Here is a 24,394-nt window from a genome sequence, read left to right as displayed (position 1 = left end):
AAACTTCAATATTTCCACTCGTCCGTATCAGCCTCATTATATCAAAACACAGCAAGCATCCACCTGTTTTCAGAACCTAGTATAACCCAAAACAACAATGCCTGTTCAATTTAGATGTTAATAATATAATAATTTTGAGAATTAATACACAGTTTCACGTACGAAATCGCTCCTCAGGCCACATCAGCAGACCAATATTAGTGCCCACTGCCTCGATTTGTAACAATACACGCCTTCGCCGGAAGATCGAGTTTGCAAATACCTAAGAAGCACTAAAATCCTCACGAGATTGTTTTTACAATGGTTCTCCACTCTCCTCAAGATGGTCTTCTCTTGGAGCACTGTTTACAACTTTAGCACATAGATCATCACATTCACAACACTTACAAAATGTGGTCCCACATTTCCCTCGCTCCACATAGGCAGTTCGTCTGGTCTGTTATGTTACGTATATTCATGCAACTTTGCAAAAAATGGCATGTTTGCTGTTAATAAGAACATAAACATACTCTGTAGACTCGTATCAAATCATAGAACTCTATTGTAGGAACACCATATACAACTGGAAGAAATTTGTAAGTGATTCATCCCTTCAAAGACGTTGTCCACTGCTCTTGCTCTTTTCTCATCAAAATATCCCAAAGAGACATTTTCTCTTGCTTCATATCGTTCGTTACATCAACGAAATTCCAGCGATCTCACAAGCGGCGCACGGCGGAGACGATTTCAAAAACCACAAGACCACGTGGAGAGCTAGCAGTCCCTTAGTTGACACAGTGTGATAGGTTTTCGCCGTTTTCAAGAACATCATTCTCTGAACTGAATTTATAACTTTATGCTTATATGTTGCACTCCTTATCCACGTGGAAGCCTCACATGTAGCAACGGGCAAGAAGATGCAGTCGTATAGCAAGTCAAGTGTCTTACCTTTTATGCCCCATTCAGTAACTCTCGATATCATGTTGAACGAAATTTTTGACCTTTTCTGTGATATAATTAATGTGATCCAAAGTTCAATGTAATCCAGTTGAACCCCCAAATATTCCTAAGTGCTTCTAACACCAAGCTCGTCTTCGTCTTCAAGATCAGCTTAGAATTTCTCTGAATCAAAAGCAATAAATTACACTAACCAACAAAAAAATATTTTGTCATACCTCCGTAATGAAAATGTGATTATGGAGGAAATAAACGCACTGATTCCGAAAATCGCCATAAAAAGTCGCTATCACGTCTACATTAAAAGGTGTACTAAAGTTTAATGTTAAAATAAAGGTATATATATATATATATATATACACACACACACACACACACACACACACTGGTGTGCAAAATTTAAGGACTAGTCAGGTTTTCACCTGTAGCTTCTCATAGGAGTGGTCCTGATATGGGAAAAACCATACCAAAGGAACCTCGTGAGGTACAGAAATGAAGGAAACAAAACGGTACAGAGGGACTTTGTCCAAAAATGGCAACATAGCACTAGCTGCCATGATATAGATGCAGCACTGCTAAAGATGGAACAAAGGGAAGTGGTGGTCCTCCGCAGGAGATATGGCCACCTCTAATGTCGATGCAGGCCTTGCACCGCCTGTCCATACTTAGAACAATGTTGTTGATAAGTTCTTGCGTAACATCGTCCATTCCACTGCCATCTTCAGCTGGTGAACATTTTCTGGTGGGTGTGGACGTGCCGCTAGGCGTTTCCCCAAAGCGTCCCACATGTGTTCGATGGAATTTAGATCGATGGAACCGGCAGGCCAATCCATACGAACAATGTCCTCACTTTCCAAAAGCATATGAACAGCTGCAGTGCGATGGGGCGTGGTGTTATCATCCATAAACAGGAACTCGGGGCCAATGCCACCTCGGAGCGGACGCACATGGGCAAGGATTACCTCAGTACAGTAGCGTGCACCGGTTACAGTACCGCCTTCTAGTATCTGGAGTTGTGTACGTCCATCCAAGATAACGCCTCTCCAGACGAGAACACCTCGACCGCCATATCGATCCCTTTCAGTGATGTTTGCGGGGTGATACCGTATGCCAACCTCTCGCCAGATTAGCTGACGTCCAGAATCGCTGCTGAGACTGAATCTACTCTCATCAGTTAAGAATACCTTAAGTAAAGATTTTGTGGTTGTAACCTTCAGAAAGTGTTAGTCCTTAAGTTTTGCACACCAGTGTACTTATAATTCAAGTTTGAATTATACGCACCCTCCTACTCGCGAGGGGCTGTTTATGTTTGGAGGATAGATTTACAACCCTGAGAATATCACGATCAGCTAATACTTGAAAAACCTTAGCACAGCCGAAAAAAATCCTCACCAAAAACACTAAGTGTGCTCTCTTCAAATTGTAAATTGTTGGAATTTGAACCTAGAAGTCTGGTTGTGTTTATCACAAGAAAACAGAGGCCAGTATCGATTGCTAAAATTAAGAGAATTAGCTTATACCTGTTAAAATAAATCAGTGTGTCATACATTACTGGCTAGATTATGCAAAATTGGCATATTTTAGTAAAACGTTAACTCCCTCTATATTTAATAACTGTGACGTGAAGTGAAACTATCATCATGATTTTTGAAATCTACGCATAAAAATTACTTAAAAAAAGCATTTAAATTCTTAAGTAAAAACTGTGTTGGTAGTGTTATCAGCATAAGCCACCATTGCAACGTTCTCGAATTTACGAAGCCAGTCCTGAAGGAACAGATTCCACATAAGAGGCCCAATACTGACCCCACTGCGGGCAGCAATTAATCACTCTATGCATACCTTGATCTCACATTCACAGTTCTCTTCTTGAAGCATGACTTATCACAGAATAAATCTAAGATGAGCATTTTGCAAGCTTTCGCATCATTAGAACACTTCCCTACTAATCATATCAAATGTCCCAGAAAACCTCACAAAGATCCCCTAAACGTATTTTGATTGGCAACCTTTTATATAGCTCAAAAAATATCGAAGGCATCACCTGGTCCTCGCTCAGACATGAAACCGCAGTGCTTTTTTGAGAGAGAAAGGTTTTCTTCTGTGTATGATGTAACCTGCCTTGCAAACATTCGTTCATACCCTTTGCCAAATCCAGGTAGTAAGGCTACAAGGCGATAGGAAACCGAGTCATTTCGAAGGGTTTCGATGGTGACTTCAATATTATCTTCGACAATGTATCTTTCTACTGGGACGGAAGGACTCCATCACGAAGGCAATTATTCAACACTCTTAATAAGTGAGACGGAAGAATACTTAATTTTTTTTTTTGATCATTTCCCCTTCACTTACGTTCATACTTGGGAATTTGTTGTTCTTTCCACGCCCAACCGCATCTTCTAACTCCTCCAAAGTGAATATCGGTTCATCAATTCTGTTTCGTAATTTTAATTCAGAAATTTTGAATGGAACTGCTCATGACTGAAGTTACAAATGGCCTCAGAAAATGCAATCAGATTATCCAATATCTAATTCACGCTATTCTTCCAGTTTATACTCTCACTCGGGCCTTCCCCTACAGAATATATAACATCTCCAGTTGGTGAATTGAATCTTGCTGTGCAAAGCTCGTTAACAATTCTCCATGGATTTTTTTATTCCTAATTTTTACCAGTGTCTGCCACGACTCAAACTTGAGCTTTGCAATTTGGTGCACGTTAAATTTACGAATATCCTTGCTTCATTCGCATAGGCGCCTGCTGCTCTGGAAACGCTTTTAATTCGGACGACCATCACTTCACTGAAGTCGAAGAGACTGCTTAATAGGTGCCAATTCATCATACGGACACTTCTGCAGAGCCATTACTGCATCTTCACCCGATATCATTGATAGCTCTCATTAGACCTGATACTAAATTTTTTGGCCACTGAAGAGTTTTAGGCGCATCACTAACTTAGTTCATATTGCGCCGTATATAATGTCTGTAAATTGCGTGTGTTCTGCGGTCCATTTGCTGTTTGCTCAATGAAAAAACCAGAGTTTCCGGGGGGAACTATACTATCCTCACCTGAGACCGGCTAACTCATCCACGTTGTGAAAAAGGCTCATAAAAATTCCTCATGTCATTGAGGAATTTTTATGAGGTGCGAGGTGAACGGCGATTATACCAACTGTACTACCTACGGGGGTACCAAATCTCTCTTGGACAGCATTAGCAAAGCGCCCTAATCTGCATATTTTATTGCAAACTCCTCAACTGCATCGGCGGCTTCAGTTCATCCGGACAAAAATACTCAAACAGAAGAATATCGTCCCGTGGTCAGGTTTGATTGCCCAGTCACTCACCAGCCTTGCACAAGAGCAAGTTCGTGAATCACATCAATGTTAGATTCACAGTTCCTATTCAAAATATTGTATCAGAGCAAGGTAAATTATGTCTCAGATGTTTACAAGCAAATATGGGCTCTTCCTTGGCCATCAGTGACTTCATTAAACCGGGAAGGACTCTTTGCATTCGAGTCCATACAAAAAATAACCGACAGATTCTCATTCGGTTGAGTACAGCCTTTATATAATTCAAGTATGGATCCATTTCTGCCTTGCACTGACAGTAAATATAACTTAAACAAAATGATTCAAAATATATTTCATCAGTATCATATAGAGCATGTGGGATACATAGGGATTCAATGGCTGTCACAACTAGGTCTCCATTGAATACCAGCACTGCAGCTCTCCGATTCTAGACACTATGGCTGATAATTCTTGTAGACAGAGGATAGCTGACCAACGTTTCTCAGAAAAACGTATGGTTTTTGAATGAAAACTATTTTAGTTTCTTATCAAATGTAATCCTAATTTCGTCTCCTACTGCGCATGAACGTTGCGCGTTTACCTGACTGAACAATTCTTAAACAATTGCTACCATCCTCTCTCGACCTATTGGTTCATCACTACAACTAGAATATGCCGTTCTCTGCTTAGCGAGTATTAGCATTCTAAGGTACTCTGCACAGGATTTGTCCCTAACAGGGTGATTTTAAGCCCAATTTCTCGCCTTACAATCTGCACATGTTGTATTCTGGTGAGGGCACGTCCGATATGTGTGGCCGCACAATAGCTGCACGTCAGGTCTTCCTATATACACGTTTTGTCAGTATGCCCAAAGCATAGGCAATTGCAACGAGATGTCAATAATAAAAAATAAAAAAACCTATGAGACTTCATACGTATAGGTATTCCTTGTTAAAGTACTAAGAAAGGTAAGGTGATCTGACATTTTTCTAGTACCTAGGTTGGTTGGTTGTTTTAGGATTTTATGGCGTATTAGCGTCTAAGGCTATAATGCGCCAAGTCAATAGTAGAACCCAGATGATGCCAGTCCTATTTTTGTTGGACAAACTAACGGTAACCTTTACCTCATATCAAATCCACGCACACCAAATTCTTCTCATAAGTTATGCATCAGTTCATCCTAACCAACTTTTTTACCAACATCATACAGAATAATTTTCGGGCGGGGCCTCCTAGGTTTCATCCCCAGTCTTCTCATACGGCGATTGGATTTAATGTCATCCATTTCCTTTTTGGTTTTAGTTTTTATTATTATGTCTTTATCCACTATTTTGCTAAGCTTTTTACTGTAACATCCTTTACGTACCCATGCATTTTCCTCTTTACTGCCGCCTCAAGATACTCAATTGTTTTAAGTGGCGAACCCCGTAGATCAATAATGATGGCAGTCTTCCTTCTGCACTAAATCTTCATGCTTAAGTAATAGTAGTAGTGTTTTAGGAGCATCAGTGACCAGTGCAATTTTACTCCGTATATACTGTTTGTAAATTGTGTATGTTCTATTTTCTGTTTTTCTGGACGAAAAACGAGTTTCCGGGAGAAAAACCACGCTATCCTCGACTGAGAGATTAACTCAGCCACGTTGTGAAAAGTAGTCCATAAAAATTTCCTCACGTCATCGACGGAACTCGAACTCAGGTCTTTTCCAGCCGGTGTGGGGATGATGGCGATTATATAAAATGCTACTCACGTGAGCTCTTCATGCTTAACGATCGCGATAGTATGTGGAGCCCAAGAAGATCATTAGCAACTTTCCTTTCGTGGATGACCTCATTATAAAGCCACCTGGAACGATTTGAAGCTAACAGTTGTTTATAACTATCAATAATTTCTCACATGTATGATAAGTTTTCCCTTCAGTTTTTCATTACTGATTCCATTTACCACTTTCCAACACTCCCCATCACCAGAGTATCTCGCCGATTACCTTGCGACTAATGCCATTCGCTTTGGCACATGTAACTCCCTCGCTATTCCATCACTAATTTGCTGAACGAATATAAAATTTATCAGCCCTCGATCAGTTTCTCTGGGTTGTCCATCAGTCACCTTTCCTTGTTGATTTTATTTATTTATTTATTTATTTATTTTTCCAGTTGATTGTAAGATGCAATCGCCCCTTGTACGGCGTGCAAGCCAGAGGGGTATGTTTACAATGCAGAGGATAAATTTACAAAAATATTTACTGTTTATTAATATAAACATTTTTCTTCATTTCTGGATGTCTTCGTAGACGAGCATTCGCAACACCAAAATTTATTAACTTCGTACTCGAATGTCGTGATGACAGCATAACTCAGAGTACTAAAATACTGTGGGTTCCAGACAGTAGTGTGGCAACTTAGTTGTTTGTGAGACGTGTGCCATATTGTACACGCCTGCCTAAAAGTTTGGAATTACGTTTCATTTTGCTTAATTTTCAAAATTTTTATTAAAGTAGGTTTTCATTAGTCGTATGGTCGCGTAGCGTTCATGGTCGTGTAGCGGTTCAAAAACACTTATTAAAACCAGAAAATCGAAACAAAAGATTGGCTTGGATTAAGAGCCACCAAAGTTGGTCAGTTGAAGAGTGGAAAAACAGTACTGTGGACGGATGAATCCAAATTTGAAAATTTGGAATCCAAGCGTAGAGTTCATGTGAGACGATCAACTTGAATTAAAAAAATGATGCCACATGATGTAATTACAGTCAAGAACAGTGATGGTTCTATCATGATCTAGGGTTGCATCGTCAGAATTGAAGGAATTTTAAGAAAAGAAAGCTATAAAATATTCTTTAACATAATGCGATATTCGCTGAATTTCGACGTTGTGGAAGAAATGTTATATTACAAAAAAGACAATGACCGGAAGCACTGTTCTTAGCTGTGCAGGGACTTTCTAGCAGCTAAACAACAGGAGAAGGTGATATTGCAAATTATGGTGTAGCCACCCCTAACCGCCTGGTCTAAACCTACTAGAACTTTTATGGGATTATTTTATTCTAGACCGTAGATTCAGTGAAGTTTGCCTATCTTCACAAAATTTATAGGAATCCTTGCATATCGCTAGTAGTAATGTTAGTCAAGACACTTATAAAATTAATCGCCAGAATGCCACGTATGTGTAAGGCAGTGATGAAATCTCGTGGAGGATATTTTGATGAAAAACAGTATAGTTGTTAACATTAATTATTTTGCAATATTTTTTGCTGTAAATTTTTCGATGCTTAATAAAAAAAAATCTTAAAATATCTTAATCTTAATTTAAAAAAAAAAAAAAAAAAAATTAACGAAAACTGTTGTCATACGCTTTGATTCCAAACTTTTAGGTGGGAGTATATTTCACTGCAACAAATTTATAGTTAATTGCTACAATATTTCAATACACCAGATATAGTTAGAGCTACCATTGGTTAATCGTTGCTATTGGCTAAAAACATGGAATCACACACAAAAAAAAAAAAAAAAAACCTTTTAAAATTTCTGTACTTGATGTTACATACCCCAGCATTAAGATTTAGTTTTCCCCTGTTAGTCCTAAAGGAACCCTACACCCCGATCATTGTCTTCATACAAGGGCTACTTACATTTTTAAAAATACTGACGACTGAACTTGAAATTTAAACCTCTTTTCAATACAATTGCCTGCCACTAATGACAGTTACGGTTTAGAACTGCTCAACCGTCAGATTTATATTTTAGTCTTAACTGTACATAGTTACCAACTATATTCAGAAGATGTCCTCTCCTTGTGCACGCTACTTACGTTTAATCGATCATACTATTTAACCTTCATTTATCTACTTCGTTACCATTAAATTGCCACAAGTTTAACAGCCATATGAAACCATTAGCAACACTAATCAAAGCTAACATAGCGACTAAAAGTTCACCTCGTTTTGAAGGGATTCGAAGATATGCCGTTTCAACACAGTATAGAAGAAGAGTGATTGTAACCACTGCTAGCCGCGAAGGTTGGCTTCTCCTGACTTCATATAAAAGTGAATCATTAAATAATTTTATCTGATTTGTAAAGATGAAAATAGCTGTAAAGTGTTGGAATTTCAGTAAAATCCTTCTTACTGAGAATATCAGTAAGAAAGATTATATCGATGGAAATATTATTACCAATGGAAATAAAAACTTGATACACTATATGAAAACAACTGTAGAATAAAGGATATTTCAGATGAAGGGCCACAAAAAATTAGGCCCTTTCGAAAAACTTTCCAATGCCATTACACAGTTCTGGGAAGGGAGCAGAAATAATCGCAAAACCTTTCCAAGGAAAAACAGAAAATCCTTGAACATTTAGTGCTGATTTGACTTTTCTTGATCTAAGCTGCGTAGAATGACCTCCCGTGATAATGTTTATATTTAACTCCATCGAATTATTTAATAGGCTATCCATAGACTTTCAGAAGCTGTGCAAGGACAAAACCTACAGATCTTCCACTCTTGCAGATATGTATGCCATTGTCAAACTATAGGTGAGATTATTTCGGTGATGCTACATGTTCCTCGCATTGTTTTATTTATGTAGGTTATCAGTGGCTGTTTAAGGCCATGTACAGAGTACTCGAGTATTCTGTACATTGACTGTAAATAGTGTATTATTATTTATTCCATATTATTCTTGTAACCAGTGTCCTCGATCTGCATAGCTTTAAAGGCACATTTATTTTGAAATAAATTGATATTAATAATAATACTACTAATGCACAAATATCTGAAATATACTTCCACTTATGTATACATAACTCTAAATTTTATGAAAAAAAAAAAAAGCAGAATTTACAGTGGCTTGATTTTAATGAAATTTGGGACAGTTGGACAAATCTTTGTAAAAAGACTGCTATATACAATTACATAAAAATTAGCTGTTTGTTTGTTATTTAGTTTTTAGGAGCATTAGCAACTAAGGCTCTATTGCTCCGGGGATATGCGGTGGTCATTCCCTGACCTTTTCGCATCCTCCGTATTTGGTGGTCACTGGCTCGAACCCCGGTCTAATCAAGAAGCGTGTGCTACGCACTGCTGCTCCTGCCCACCTGGCTACGGAGGCACCCCATAAAAATTAGCCCACTGGGAGTAAAGTTGCTACATACAGACGGGCAGAGACACTGAAGACAATATGCACTTTAAGTATTTTCGAATGCATCTAAAAATGCGACATGGCAGATTTCTTATTTAAAATTCCAATCTCTCTCTCTCTAGTTTTAGAAATGAGCTCCTGTTCCCATGCAGTTTGTGGCTTTCCTTTGTTTCTGATAGGCATGCTTGTAGCAATCAGGGAAAAGCTTTAGTGATTGACGATGTTGTCATTTCAAGCTCATTCGTTTTATATTTCATAATGACACCACATACCTTTGATGAGCAGTCAAAGGCTTTCTCATAATTATGTAATTCCCGGTAATCAGGAATTCTAGTAGAGTTATTGCTTCTCAAAAAATTGTGCTTTTAATAATGATGATTTTAAATATAATTAATCAAGTTTCATAGTTTTCAGTGAATACTAGTATATTCTCGCAAGGATATATAAATAGTACAAATTAAAAGTAATATCCTTTCATTATCTATGGAAATTTGAAGTAGTTATTTAAAACAACATTAATTTTCCTCAGGTATCTCGGAATGGTTGCTGTGTCTGCTCCAGTTGATATATCAACAATAAATGTGGCAGACAAACGACTGTCTCTCTGCTCTACTGTACCCGGACTCGTAACTCGTCAAAGGAAAGTTTGCCAACTACACCCGACGCTAATATCAGCTGTTAGTTCAGGAGCTCGTAGAGGCATTATGGAATGCAAAAACCAATTCAAGAATGAGAGATGGAACTGTACTATTGACGTTGGAGAAAGGATATTTGATTACACGATACAAAGAGGTAACTGTACACTAATACCCTCTATGTAGTACTAATTCACTAATTTAAAATCGCATTGCGATTTTAAATTTGTACCAATTGATATTTTTTCTAGTCACTGGATAGCACTTGAATCAATACTTCAGGTGAAAAAAAAATAATAAATAAAATAACTTAGTTATAAACATGACTGAATATTTATAATAAACTAAAAAAGTCGCAAAATTAAAAAAAAATCGATTGATTAAAAAAAAAAAAAAAACTATTCCCAAAATAACAATCCCAAAAATTTCTGTTTATTGTCTATTAATTTGTGCATACTAATATGTGCAGCCACAAGGCTATCCCGTTGTAAAAACTGAAATAAAGTTTAAAAACACACTGATTGCTGGGCATTATTTACCGACTCTTGGAATACGTATCTAAATGTTTATAGCTGCTCTGATTTTTTTAAATAATTAAATATTCATAAAAGTTCCATAAATCATGCAGTTTATCCCATGATGCTTCTCTTTTGATATAAGGGAATTTATTATGACAGCACGTTATTTAGTTAAAAGATGATTGATTAAACTGCAAATCTATGAGTCAATTTTGTTTAACAATGGAATCACAGCTGTATAACAGCTGCAGAAGGGTATGAACATTCCACAGTTGAAAAAATGTACTGCTAATGGCAAACACAACCTTTATTTCATGTACTTTATATTTTTCTGAAAAGAATCTTGGGGGGGGGGAACTGTTTCTCCTGCTGGCAACCATTATCTGTTTGCAGTTTCTAGAGAATTCTAACGTTAGATATCTGTGAATTCTAGAAGCGTGACCAATCATCGTTCGACTGAAGTGAAAAACAGCCGTTTGCTTTGACGCGTGACAAATTGGTATTGCCTCCTCCAAGCGCCACATGTGTCAAAGTACCACACTGGTCCTCTCTCCGAAATTGCCCCTCTACGAGGAGTTAACAATTCTTCGTATTGTCATTTTCCTTATCAACTTTTTCCTCCATTCGACTGGATATTCCCTAAAACAACTTTTCATTTCAACATCCAACAGAATGGCAAAACAGATAATTCTAGTTTTGCCTCAATTGTTATGCTTCAATTAATAATCATTCTGCACTTCCAAATCGGTCTTCTAAATTTAATTTCTATTGTAAATGATATTATTTAAAATCAGAAACTAAAGGAACCTTTATAAAAAATATTCATACATCTAAATCCTTAGGAAGCAGAGAATATTAACAAAAAAAAATCATAATTACAGAAAAATGTTATTAAAGTTGCTGAAAATAATAAACCGGAATGTTTACTAGTAAAACAAATATATAATAACATTGCTCCCAACTTATACACTGAAAAATGTATACCGTACTTGTAATAGATCATTATTCGCCAACTGTTTGGGGCCAGTTAAAAGATGAAGGGCTATTTTTAACGGTAATTTTTATTCAGCGTTGTAAACACGCGTGCACTTTCTTCGTTTCTAGCAGTATCCCATGTTTTACTCTGCCCAACGTAGGGTACCCTAGCCCTTTGCTTTATTCCCAACTTACTCATAACTCCCATCCCCATTTTTCGCCTGGTGACTCTACCACCACAAATCTTTTACTTTTCTTGTCTATCCCCCCCCCCCCCCATGTGGATGATGTGCTTCTTCCACAGGGGTGCCCTCTATTCCTTTAACATCCTACTTCTTCTCGATGGACAGCCTTTCTATCATCCACTCTAATCTACTTGCTCTGTTCTCTCCCTCTTCCACTGTTACCCCTTTCATGTCTTCCCCTTCTAGAGTTTTTTTTTTTTTTAAACTGGGCCCTTCCTGGCAAGCTCAAGTGCAGTCCAGGATTCGACCCCCGCCAAAGTCTTTCTTCTATTGTGCCCGGCTGCCTCCCCGAGGTGGTGGACGGAAACGCGGGTTCCACTAGGGGCCCAGGCCACTAAATGCCGGAGGAACAACAGACCAACATAACACCACACTACACTACGCAAACTAAAACAAATACTTACATTATCTGTGGCATTTACATAGTTTTTTACTGAGTCACAAAACATATTTCGCGGTTTGTAGGGGAACCCCAGTACCGCTAGACAAGAAACGCTATATCCATGGTTTTACGTGATTTTCTTTTATCACCATAAGTTCTCTGCTATACGGCAGGTCCACGAATGACAGACAGCACCAAGCACATCTCCATCTCTCCCTGTTTCTGGCGCTTTCATTCAGCCAACAACCTTATCAAATCATCCGACTTTCCAATCATCCTTCCTCTCGGTCTCTTGCCATCACTTTCCCTTCAATTATATCTCTTAACAGGTTCTCCCTTCCTCGGTACATGTCCAAAGAAAAGGATTTTTCTTTATTTTTCTTATAGCCTTTATTATACCTCAATTTTCTGCTATCCGCCTCGGTACTTCCTTATTTCTAACCTTAATCTGTCCATTTCAACCTTTCAAATCTCCTCGACATCCATCTCAAACTGCAAATTTTCTGATATCCTTTATTGTCCATGTCTCAGCTCCACAAAGCATGCATTCCATACAAAAAATTAAGTGACATTTTCCTTAAGTTGATATCCATTCTTCCCTGTAAATAACTGCTTCCTCTTCTCAAATGCATTCTTATCCACCGCATTCCTAGTTCTAATTTCCTGATTATTTCTCCAACCACTTGTTACCAGACTGCCAAGGTGTCTGTAATTTATTCACTTGTACTATCCTCTTATCATTCACTTTAATCGTTATCTCTTCCTACAGTCATAGCCTCAATCTCACGAAAATATATTCATCAATATGTTGATAAATCCTCATCCAATATTCTTCCCAACTTTCCATAGATCTTTTTAACACAATCTGCAACACCCGGAGGATATACTAAACTACAAATTCGATCTCCTCGCGAGATTCCCGAACGGTCGCCGTTATCTTTAATAGCATATCATACCATATGAACTGTTCATCCCGTGATTTTTCGCTCACGCCCTACGCCGTGGTAGACCTGGTGGTATGGGCGCCTCCGTAGCCAGGTGGGCAGGAGCAGCAGTGTCGGTATGGCTGTTCCACCACCGGAACCACTCTCTGCATTAGATGAAAGCGCCATATCAAATCTCACTATCTGTACAAGTTTGATTCCATCTTTATACCCTCCTTTAGCCGTTTCTCCTTACGTTCCTATCAGCATCTCTTCCAATACCTGTACATATATATTGAACAATGAGAGAGAGAGAGAAAATCCTTGTTTCACCCCTCTACCTATTTCTGTCTTCTTATGAGAAAGATAGAAATAGGAAGGCGGTGAAACAAAGATAGGATACTCACTCTCTCTTTAACATTGTTCATTATATATACAGGCAATAGTAAGAGATGTTGATAGGAACGGAAGAAGAAGAAACGGCAAAAGGAGGGTATATTCCTCGTATTAACCACACCTTGTTCTCAATATAACCCTTCGACCCCAAGATTATTTATACCAACTCTGATTTGATATTGCAATAGCTGCACTTACATTATATTAATACAATGTAAGTGCTAATACAATGTAAGTGCAGCTAGTATACGCTGCTGCGTAATAATATTACGCAGCAGCATTGCAGTTTCAATACAATGTAAGTGCAATGCTGCTGCGTAATATTATTTTATATATACTCATCCGGAGTATATAGCTATTCCTCTTCCCCTTTTTTCCTATAAATTGTTATTCTTGATATGCGAAAAGGAAAAAATTAAGTATGGCAGTTAATTTACACAAGAAACATTTTAATAATGAAACAACAACGTTTTTGGAAAGAGACTTTTCATGAGGGTTTAATGATAACCTCAGTCTTCTTTACCTTTAGGCAAGATCGTAGTCGGGTGATCAGGGCTGGTCCTCAGGGAATGGGGAGAACGCAGCGGGTGCAATGCACAGAGGGGGTAGGATAAAAACTGAAAATGGAAGGGACTCAATCCAGGCAAGAATTATTCATTGTTGTCCTTTTCTACAACCTTAATTCTTGCACCTGGATCCCATGTACTCCAGGACCGACCCAAGGCGTGGTCAGTGCAAAAGTACAAAGCTGCGCACACCGTGTTTTCGAATCTAAGAATAATTTTTCTTAGATTCGAAAGAAATTTTCTTAGATTTTTTTCAGCTAAACTTTTTTCAGCTCTGCGCAAATTTTCAGCAAATTTAACAGTTTTGGAATAAACTATTAAAAAAAAAATAGTGCTGGGTAAAAATATTAGGCTCAGTTCAGAGAGCAATCATACGTATCGAAGAGCAACTTGGTTGTTAAGATCTAGCATTCAGATCCTTTAGATGAGTGTTAGTTTCAGGGCGTGTTGTGCCCAACAAAAACAAACTTTCAGAATACTCGTAGGTCAGAGTCGTTGTCGTTATGGGAGTTTCTGGCGCGAGGTGAGTTGCCTTTGCACTAATATAAACAACTTTTACATAATTTCAGAGCGATCGTTGAAGAAATTTCCTTTCTTAATAGGGGTGTAAGAGAAAGGCGAGTCAAGTAGAATCGTTCTGTAAAAAGAATGCTAGTTTTATAATTCATAACGAACTTCCTTCAGCCCACGAGATCCGCAGAATCTGATAGAAAACATGAGATAAAAAAGCATCAACCATTTCCATATTCCATGTATTTTGTAATTAAATGGAAGATACATTACACACTTTGCTATATACAGTAGACTCCCGATTATCTGTGATGACTGAAAGTTGTCCAGAAATGAAAGAAAAACTCGTAAATGTATGATAAAAATGTAAAAATTTATTTCTATATATATATATATATATATATATACTGTATTCATAAAATTATACTACAAAGTGGGATGATTCGACATGAAAATAAATATGTAGATATTTTTTGATAAAAGAAAACAAAATAAAGTTAGCTTTTCGCCTTGGTTTGCCTTCCTGCGAATAGTAAATTACTAAGTGAACTACCTCGATCTTTATTAAGCAAATTACGAAGCATCATCTTGTCAATGAGAGGTGGCTTGTTGTCCCATGTAGTCGATAGAGAATGAAAAAAAAGAGAAATTAAGCAGGGAAGAAGACACCTCTGTTAATCCGTCCCCAAATAATCTGGTGTCTACTGTATCTAACATACAATAAAAGCATTATTGTGGTCATGCAATCTATTACACTTGAAGAAATCTTCTATGCTTTATACTTGCATAACCTATGGATTAGGTAGGGAAGGTGTTCATTATACGCTTGAAATATCTATTTCGTTTCTGTCTGACTTAATACAGTGTTGATACTTTCAGGAAGTCGAGAAACTGCCTTCCTTTACGCCATTACGAGTGCAGGAGCAGTCCATGCTGTTACCGAGGCCTGCAGCGCAGGAAACCTTACCGATTGTTCCTGCGACGTAACTCGCCACTCGACGCTTGAAGAATGGAAATGGGGTGGCTGTTCTGATAATGTTCGCTATGGAATGATGTTTTCTCGTCATTTTGTGGATGCTTCCGAGCACAGTAAGAGGCGGAAAGATAATTCCGTTCGCATTATGATGAATCTTCACAACAACCAAGCAGGAAGGCTGGTAAGTGTTTCTCAGTGCTATGTGTTGGTGAATGCTCTGGTTACACCAAAATACGGTGATGTGCAACCAGGAGATCGCGGTGAGGAATTACATTAAATATAAAAATTCAATTATGAGAATTTCTGCTTTAAAGAAACTAAATATGTACGTCGATTTTCTTAATTGTCGTGTTTATTAATTTACGACAGCTGTGGAGCCCGCTTGCGTAACAAGAAAATCACCAACTGAAACAGTTGGATGAAAAGCCTATTAGAATTTGTTCATAAAGATAATCTTGAGAGCGAGAGTTAGCAATTTAGTCCGTGAAAATTGAGACCAGCCTGATTTATTTTATTTATACATTAAAGGCTGAATATAACAAACAATAAGAAATAATTAACAGTGACGTTATCAATCAAATCATTTTATATATAAAGTAACGACACATCAAAAATAGCAATCCCTTCTCGCCCACAGCTAAGAGTTAAGCAAGGATACACACCAAATAAAAAGAACTAACATGTACACTGGTGTTCAAAGAAAGTGCATCACCTAGAAATTTCATATTTCTAACATTTTTCGCGATGGGATGTTACATTAATGACTAGCATCACAAATAGAAATGTAAACAGAAGCTATTTATTAAAAGTTAAGGCAAAGCTAAGTAATATTTGACAGGTGCTCTCAAAATATTCCAAAATGAGCATTTGAAACCTTTATACAGTTTTGGTAAACACGACAATTATGACTGAAATGTTATCAGAAGCCCTCAATTTGCTTCAGTTTATAATTTTAATTGGAAAACAAAATGAAAAGTTCACCAGGTGCAAATTAATATTTAGTTGAACCGCCTCTGGCCCTGATGAAAGCACCACACCGTCGAGGCATTAACAAGATCAATTTCTGAAGATGATCAACTGATAGTTCGTGGTTCCAAACACGAAGTATGGCTTCCTGAAGTTCACGAAGGGTCTTTGGTTTCTTTATGGCAATTGCAGATTCCACACGATACCAACAGTTCTCTATAGGATTCAGGTCCGAGCTGTTTACTGGCCAGCTAACAGTTGTAATGAACCGTTCTTCCAACCATTTTTTGCACTTGTAACAAATGTAAACACATTACGGGCGAACCTCTAATGCAGAAATGGAGCTAAAGTAACAACAGAAGTGCCTACTTACACTTTTCGCCCAATGACAAGCAGAAGAGTCGTTCTGAAAGATGCAGTTACTTGGCAGGTTGAAATGGTCTCTAATAGTTGGCAGTAATTTGGCTTCCAATATAGCCAGGTATCCATTGGCATTTACGGAACCTTTTATAAACTGCAGGTGACCTACTCCGCGATACGAAATGCATCCCCACATAATTTGGCTGGTAGGGAATTTCACTGTAGACACTATACAGTTTGGATGGTATTCTTCACCACGTCTACGTCGAATCGTTTGTCTCCCATCAGAGCCATGCAGGTTGAATTTCTTCTCATCCGAGAAAATAACTGACTTCCACTGTTCGGGGGTCCACTTGACATGCTCCTTACACCAAATTAATCGGGCCTTTTTTCACATTTTTTTGTGTGAGGAGGGGCTTCTTAGGACGACGGGCTACAAGTCCATTTTTGAAGAAGCATCTTCTGACTGTTACTGCACTTGCTACCACTCCTGTATGTTCTTCCCATTCTCTTTTCAGCTCAGATGAAGAAGCTTTAGGGTTTTTAAGGCATAAGCGCTTCAAAAAGCGGTCCTGTTGTGGCGTAGATACTCGTTTGCATCCGGTTCCTTTTTTCCTATCAGCAGAACCAGTATGCTTGAGTTTGGAAAGAAATCTACTCACTGTCGACTGATTACAAGACACTCTATAAGCAATACGACGGGAAGAACAGCCTTCCTCACGTAAACCAACAATAGCACTCAACTGCACGTAACTCGCCATCCTGACACAAACAAGGAATGACTGCAACTCTTGCAGAGCGTGCTTATATAGCTGAAAGTAACAGCTGATGCAATATTACGTCATCACCTACGCGTGTCAATCTTATCTGACGAAATCTGTAAGAAATATTGCCATATACTTATGTTATTCGGACGAAAATTAAAATTTTATGGGGTGATACACTTTCTTTGAACACCAGTGTATATATCTTAGATCTTTACTAAAGTTAACAACGAAAAAATAATAAGAATAACATAAATGTAACATTTACAGACCAATTATGTTTACGCAACATACGGGATTATAGCAGAGACTGATTTCAAAATTAGTAGCGAGCACAGTGAAACTGAGAGGATTGGAAAAACTTTAAAAAAGGAGATTAAACACGGTATGGAGTAAAATAAGATAACACTTTGCATCGAGTTAACAAAGTGAAAGCCAACCTAATGAGAGGTGGCAAAATATTAGATAATTAAAGTTTGCATTAACTTGTTTGTGATAACCTTGTGTTTGACAGATACAGTTGTGCCCATTCTCAGCTGACTGATGACGGCAAAGAAGAGGTTGTTGGAAAATTGCTTTAAGATGTTTATATTTTTAAAATCCAGATAGAGTGGTTTTATTTTACGGCTGGCTTGAGTACGTTTCACCCAATAAACTGGATTATCCAATGTCGTGCACATAATTGATTATTAAAAATAAGATATTTTATCATCAATGAACGTCCTGTTTCGTAAAATTTTCGCATTTTGTGAAATACCCATTGAACATTAACCCATTTCCGAATTCGATACTCTACAGGAAATACAGCCTTGGGGGTAAAAGTCTGCTGTTTCAAACCACGCCACAGAGAAATATGTAATTAATGTATTTAATATGGAATGTTTGGTGCAAGTGTAAGTATAATTTACAACTAATTTTGGCTAACCGATGTGTTAATGGTTCCTGCTTAAAAAATCGAAAGGCTGTATGAAATTTCAGCAGCAGATATTCAATGTTGTAATACGAATTTTTATTTTTTTATCAGAGGTTATTCCCACATGTTTATGGGAGGTAACAAGTTGGATGGCTAATTAAAGCAGATGATGGTTTTGGATAGGTCGGCGGTTCCCAATCTTTTTTCACTTCGCACACCACTAACAATAAGAAATAATTTTAGCAGCAGCCCCTTTTAATAGTTAATGAATTTGTAATATAAAATTAACGCATTGAATACACTGAAAACAAAGGCTGGGTTACAAATAGTATAGTGGTAATAACGCCCCATCCCCCAAGAGTGCGCTCATAACAGTAAAGTGTATTAGGTCTGTAAAAGTGTGCGCTCATGACCCAATTTGCATGTTGTGCGGAAAAAAAAACTCGAATAACACTGAGGGAACCCTACACCTTTTGCATCAATCAGACTGGCTAACTACAGTCCCGACTGAAGAGGACTTTAGAAATTCCTCAGTCGCGACAGGAATAGAACCCAGATCTCTCCAAATGAGTGGGAGACAGCGATGTATCGTGTCTTCTAGGCTGCCACGGAGGGATGGTAACACATAGTAAGTAACATCTTAATACCTAAAAGACGTACTTGCACGTCCAATATATTGTTAGTTTCGCAATACAGCGTGGAATTTTAGTATATAACACTTGGTACGGGGGGGCTAGTAGGGCAGTGAATGTATACTGGTACCTGGAAGAGTATATACTGAATGGCCATTTCATTAGGTGCACCTACCCCTTTTCATGAAATGAAGCACACCTTCAGTAATCACGTGTTCCTATCATGAGATATACAGCAAGTAGGGAGATATGTAGGGATGCTTACGTGTACAATTTAGTGCGAGAATGCGCAAAACAAAAGATTTCCTTGATTTTGAACGTGGCATGATAGCCGGCGCCGAACGAACCATTATGAGTATCTCGGAAACTGCAACTCTGGCGTAAGATTTTGCTAATAACATCTAGCTGAATGACGATCCTATGAATATCAGAATTGCTACATTCAAATAACCCAGTACTGCAGTGGTAACCAAAGAGACATTTCAGAATGCGCAACCCGTCGAACCTTGTAACAGACAGGGCATTCCAGCCCGACGACAGACCCGGGTTCTAATACTGTTATCAAAAAACACCCAGACGTTTATTTACTGATACCTGCATTAAAGTCTACGGGGATGAGGTGGAATTAAAATTTAAAAAAAAAGTTAATATAGTTTAAAACAAACTTTTAAAAAAGTTGTTTTTTTTATGAGCAGTTTTTTTTTTTTTTTGTTTAGTTTCCCAAATACACATTGGAGGATGATGTATCTGACATTACTGTAACCAAATCATTATCGGTAATGCTTGACTATTAATAACTTCGATCAGTTACTTTTGTCCGAGTTACCCTGCCTCACTGTGATTAAAAGTTGAAGTCTGTTAAACAACGATAATATGCATTAAGTGACGCTTTCAAAAGATGAAATACTTTTAAAGCTGTTTTTCTTGCATATGCTTATCCATTATTCCATGAAAAACCTTATCTTGTTACCCGAAGAGGACAATGGCAAGCATACCAACGTACGACATTCAGCGGTATTGTGGTCTGTGTATTAGTTACCTGAATGAATTAAAACAAAATGTCCATATGAAGTTTCATAAACGCAGTTACATAGAGTAATAATCTTAAACGGTAATTCCTCGGCCTATATATGCTAAACCACAGAAAGGCAGATTTGCAACTTATAACTTATGCAAGAAGCGATTAGAATTTTCACACATGATTATTGCGAATAAATAACAATGTTTAATATATAGTATAAAAACGAAATTGCTGTCTTGCCATTCACTTAAGCCTCACAATGCACACAAAGGTACATATTTGTAATAATTATTTAAATTTGTTATCACAGTCTATAAAAAAAAGTAATAGTCTTTTTATATTTCCATTATTCTAGGCGGTGTCCAGCAAAATGGAGCTGAAATGTCGTTGTCATGGAGTATCAGGCTCGTGCCAATTGAAGACCTGCTGGCGTAAACTACCTTCTTTTCATCAGATTGGAGAATACTTGAAATCCAAATATGAGCAATCGGTCCAAGTGTCTGTGAAAGGAAAACGAAGACTCCGTCGTAGGGGGAAAGTGAAACGAAGAGTTCCTGTAAGAAAAGACGACCTAGTTCACATTGAACGATCTCCCAACTATTGCGTAGAGGACTTAGAGAACGGAATTTTAGGAACCAGCAGTAGACAGTGTAATCGAAGTTCTTTAGGCCCTGACAGCTGTACTTTGTTGTGTTGCGGCCGGGGATACAACACTCAAGTAACCCGTACAGAAGAAATGTGTCACTGCAAATTTCACTGGTGCTGTTACGTATCCTGTAAAACCTGTGAGACCGAAGTGGAGGTGTACACATGCAAATAAATCCATATTTATTGCTGCTGAGGTACACACATGAAAATAAATCCATGTTAAGTGCCGTGCTTTGTGGTTAGACATAAATCTTTGATGTTTTGTCTTACACCGCAAGATCACCGGTGCTGACCAACCTAGTGAAAATATCGGCACCATTGTGTTGCAAGCAAAATGATTGCTTATCGGTAGGTGTCGCTATGATTTAGTGAAAGGAGCGAAGTCTGGCCTAACTTCTCAATTATGCATCTGAGAATATCAAAACAAATGTGTATTGTTTTGATCTGAATCCTCAGGACAGGAGAGAGAGAGGGAGTAATGAAACGGATGTAAATGTTTTATTAACATTATTTCCGATGTGTGTAAGGGAAGTTTCACAGTATCTTTATGATCAAGGTTACTTTTTCCATGTGCTTCTTTATGGAAAATTTTAAAGAGCTGCACAGAGCACTTTATCAGAACAGAAATCTGACCAAAGATTTTCAAATTTCAGAAGAAACTCTTACACACGTCAGTCACCAAGGCTTCAAATACTCGGCTCTGAAAGTAAGTCAAGGAACAACCACAGTTTGATAACTGGGAAATCAGAGTTCCCCCTACGGAGTAAAGAAGATGGCCACTCACTCTATTACGTCATTATGCATTTAACTCTGTGGTAAATGTGAAGCAACAGCGAGAGATCTCCTAAATATTTATTGAATACTGGACTACTGTTCCAGCTCACATATCCTATTTTTCACCACACCTGCTCATATTTTTGACAATATACGGAAACTGTGTTGTAGGTGATTAATGTTATGACCTCGTTTTTATCTAATAAGAAAACTACTCTCCCAAGGACTGTACGCTGATCAATATTCGAACATTAAATTTTTTTTTTTTTTTTTACTAAGTGATCATAAGTCTGAATTTCTTTAAAATCTTTATTTAGGTAGTTGTAGAAATAATGCTATAAGAAATTGTTCATACGCCACTTGTTTCTGTTCAGAAACAATTGGTAACTAGTTCAATACTAGTGGATCATTTATTCATTCCTTAAACATGCTTTTATACCCAGTATCTTGACCAAGAAAACCGTAGCCCGAAATTGCTTTATTTATGATTATATTATGATTTATAATTATACAGTGTGTTTCAAAAATGATGGTCAATAGTTTAAAGATGAAAAGTACAAACTAAAATAAGCAAAAAAAGTCCCAGTAAACATCGGGCTGCAAATGAACCGTTTTCGAGATAATGCAATAAACTATATTCCACCTTAATGATAATGCAATAACGGTACGTCCGCCCTTATTCTCATAAAATAAAATATGGTTACATGACCGGAAAATGGCGCATTATATTGTCAAATGGCACGCCATATTCGCTACGCAGCCTCTGTGCAAGTTAATTTCGCCAACTGAATCCTAGGAAATATCATCTTTGAACAAATATAATGGAAAAAAATTGTTAAAAGGCAAGCATTTGGGCTTGACATTTCTAAGGCTTTGGCATCAAGGTCTGTTAAACAAGTTCCGATTTTATGGATTTCGGGCTGTCTTGTGCAATTCAGTGTCCAGTTTCCTCTTGGACCGCTCACTGCGTATAGACTGCTCATTGATAAGTTCTCCACCAATGCTGGTGTTCATCAAGGTTCAGTTCTTTTTCCCCTCTTGTATATTTAATGACCCTCTTCCACTAACTAGAAATCCCATCCATGATTTTGCTGATGATAGCAAACTATATTCCACCTTCCAGTTTGAAAAACTTCGCCTTGCTCAAACCGTCTCCTCACCTTATCAAATATACACAGCGAATTCTTTAAATGCAGACCTCCAGGTAATTCTCCACAGGGGAGAAGAAAACTTAGCTTAAATTCTCTAAAAATCAATCTTGTCTTATTTCTCGCATAGGAGTCTGCTGCTCCTGAGCTCATCCTCGATGGCACTTAGATTTCTAGACAAGATCATATGTCCTTATTAGAGACTGTTGTAGTAGTAGAGTTTTAGGAGCATCAGCGACTAAGGCTATATTGCTCCGTGTATATTGTGTATATAAATTGCGTGTATTCTGAGGTCGATTTTCTGTTTACTGGACAAAAAAATTCGACTTTCAGGGAGAAAAATCCGTACTACCCTCGCATGAGACCGACTAACTCAGCCACGTTTTGAAAAAGGTCCATAAAAAGTCTTCCCGTCATCAGCAGGACTCAAATTGAGGTCTTTTCCACCCGGTCTGGGAAGGCTATCCTATCAACTGTGGTACCCATGAGGGCCTATTAGGGATTACCCTATCAGGTATCATTTTTGATGAAAAATTGTCACTCTTACCACACATCCAGAATCTTTCCAAAAAGTGAAACCTTTTACGGTTATGTTATTCAAAATCTCTGGCCAGGACTGGGGTCTAAAAAAGGAAACCCTCAGAATTCTATACTACACAGTGTTTATTCTAATCATTACATATGCAGCCAGCATATGCTTTCACAGAACCAAACTTATTACAGTTCACACCGAACTATACAGTATCCAACGGACCTTTTTGCTAGCTTTCCTGAGAACGAGAACTTGTAGAACAGTTTCAACTGCATCTTTGCAAGCTATCGCAGGCTTATTTCCTCTGGATCTGTATGTTACGTACAAAGGCTTTGCTTACTATATTCGTAAAGGATATCTTCTAACTTTTTCCGATTTGACCTATGATCCCACTGCCGATCCAAAGAATGAGAAAGCGAAATGTTGGACTGAGCTTCATAAAAGATGGCAAGTGAGATGGAAGACCTCAGCCAAAGGAGCAGTGACCAGATGTTTTATACCTTACATTAAACCCACTTCCTCAAAAGGTAATCAGCTTTGGTTCTACCAAAGCCTTCTTACATCATACATTCTAACTGTCCACGGCTCATTAGACGCTAGTCTTCTTCAATTCAATCTAGCTACGTCCGATACCCGTTTCTGCGATGCCTCTGAAGACTGGAATCATGTCTTATTCTTTTGCCTAGTTTACCAAGATTTAAGACAAACATTATCTAGAACAGTACATAATTTCTCTCCAGGAAATGAAAGATATCTTATTACAAATCAAAATGCCTTCTCAGCTCTACAGGAATTTTAACAGACACAGGTTTTTAACAGACGACGCGGATTACTGAGCTGACTTCTGTACTCAACAAAACTACTTTTATGACCCTCCTGTGTTGAAGTTCAGCGTCATTATTTCCCTACGATAGTATTAGTATTTATTACTCTCTCTGTCTCTTTTTTTTTTCCTTAATTATTTTCTTTAATAATAATTATTATTTTTTTTAAATTTTTTTTTTGAAACGTAATAATATTTTGCCCATTAAAAGGTTATTTTTTTTTTCTAAAATTTTAATTATATCTTATCTTCCTTCATGGGTTAGGCGATCCGCCTGTTCCAATCTCGAAGAGGTCTGCCCATCTTTTCTTTGGTCTTCT

General features: G+C 37.8%; 1 protein-coding gene across 1 annotated transcript in view; it reads left to right on the top strand.

Annotated features, from left to right (window-relative positions):
* The window catches only part of LOC150086927 (protein Wnt-16-like), a 93,034-nt gene extending 71,965 nt beyond the window's left edge, over positions 1-21,069 (top strand). The window contains exons 2-4 of the mRNA XM_090371683.1: positions 9,897-10,159; positions 15,397-15,674; positions 20,505-21,069. Coding sequence (XP_090227809.1) covers positions 9,897-10,159; positions 15,397-15,674; positions 20,505-20,969 — 1,006 coding nt within the window. The 3' untranslated portion in view covers positions 20,970-21,069. The remainder of the gene's footprint in view (positions 1-9,896; positions 10,160-15,396; positions 15,675-20,504) is intronic.
* Positions 21,070-24,394: the final 3,325 nt, after the last annotated feature.

This window comes from Mastigoproctus giganteus, chromosome 4, assembly GCF_048544385.1.
Source record: "Mastigoproctus giganteus isolate SK-2022 chromosome 4, ASM4854438v1, whole genome shotgun sequence".
Lineage (NCBI taxonomy): Eukaryota > Metazoa > Arthropoda > Arachnida > Uropygi > Thelyphonidae > Mastigoproctus > Mastigoproctus giganteus.
This window is presented reverse-complemented; position numbering and strand designations above follow the sequence as displayed.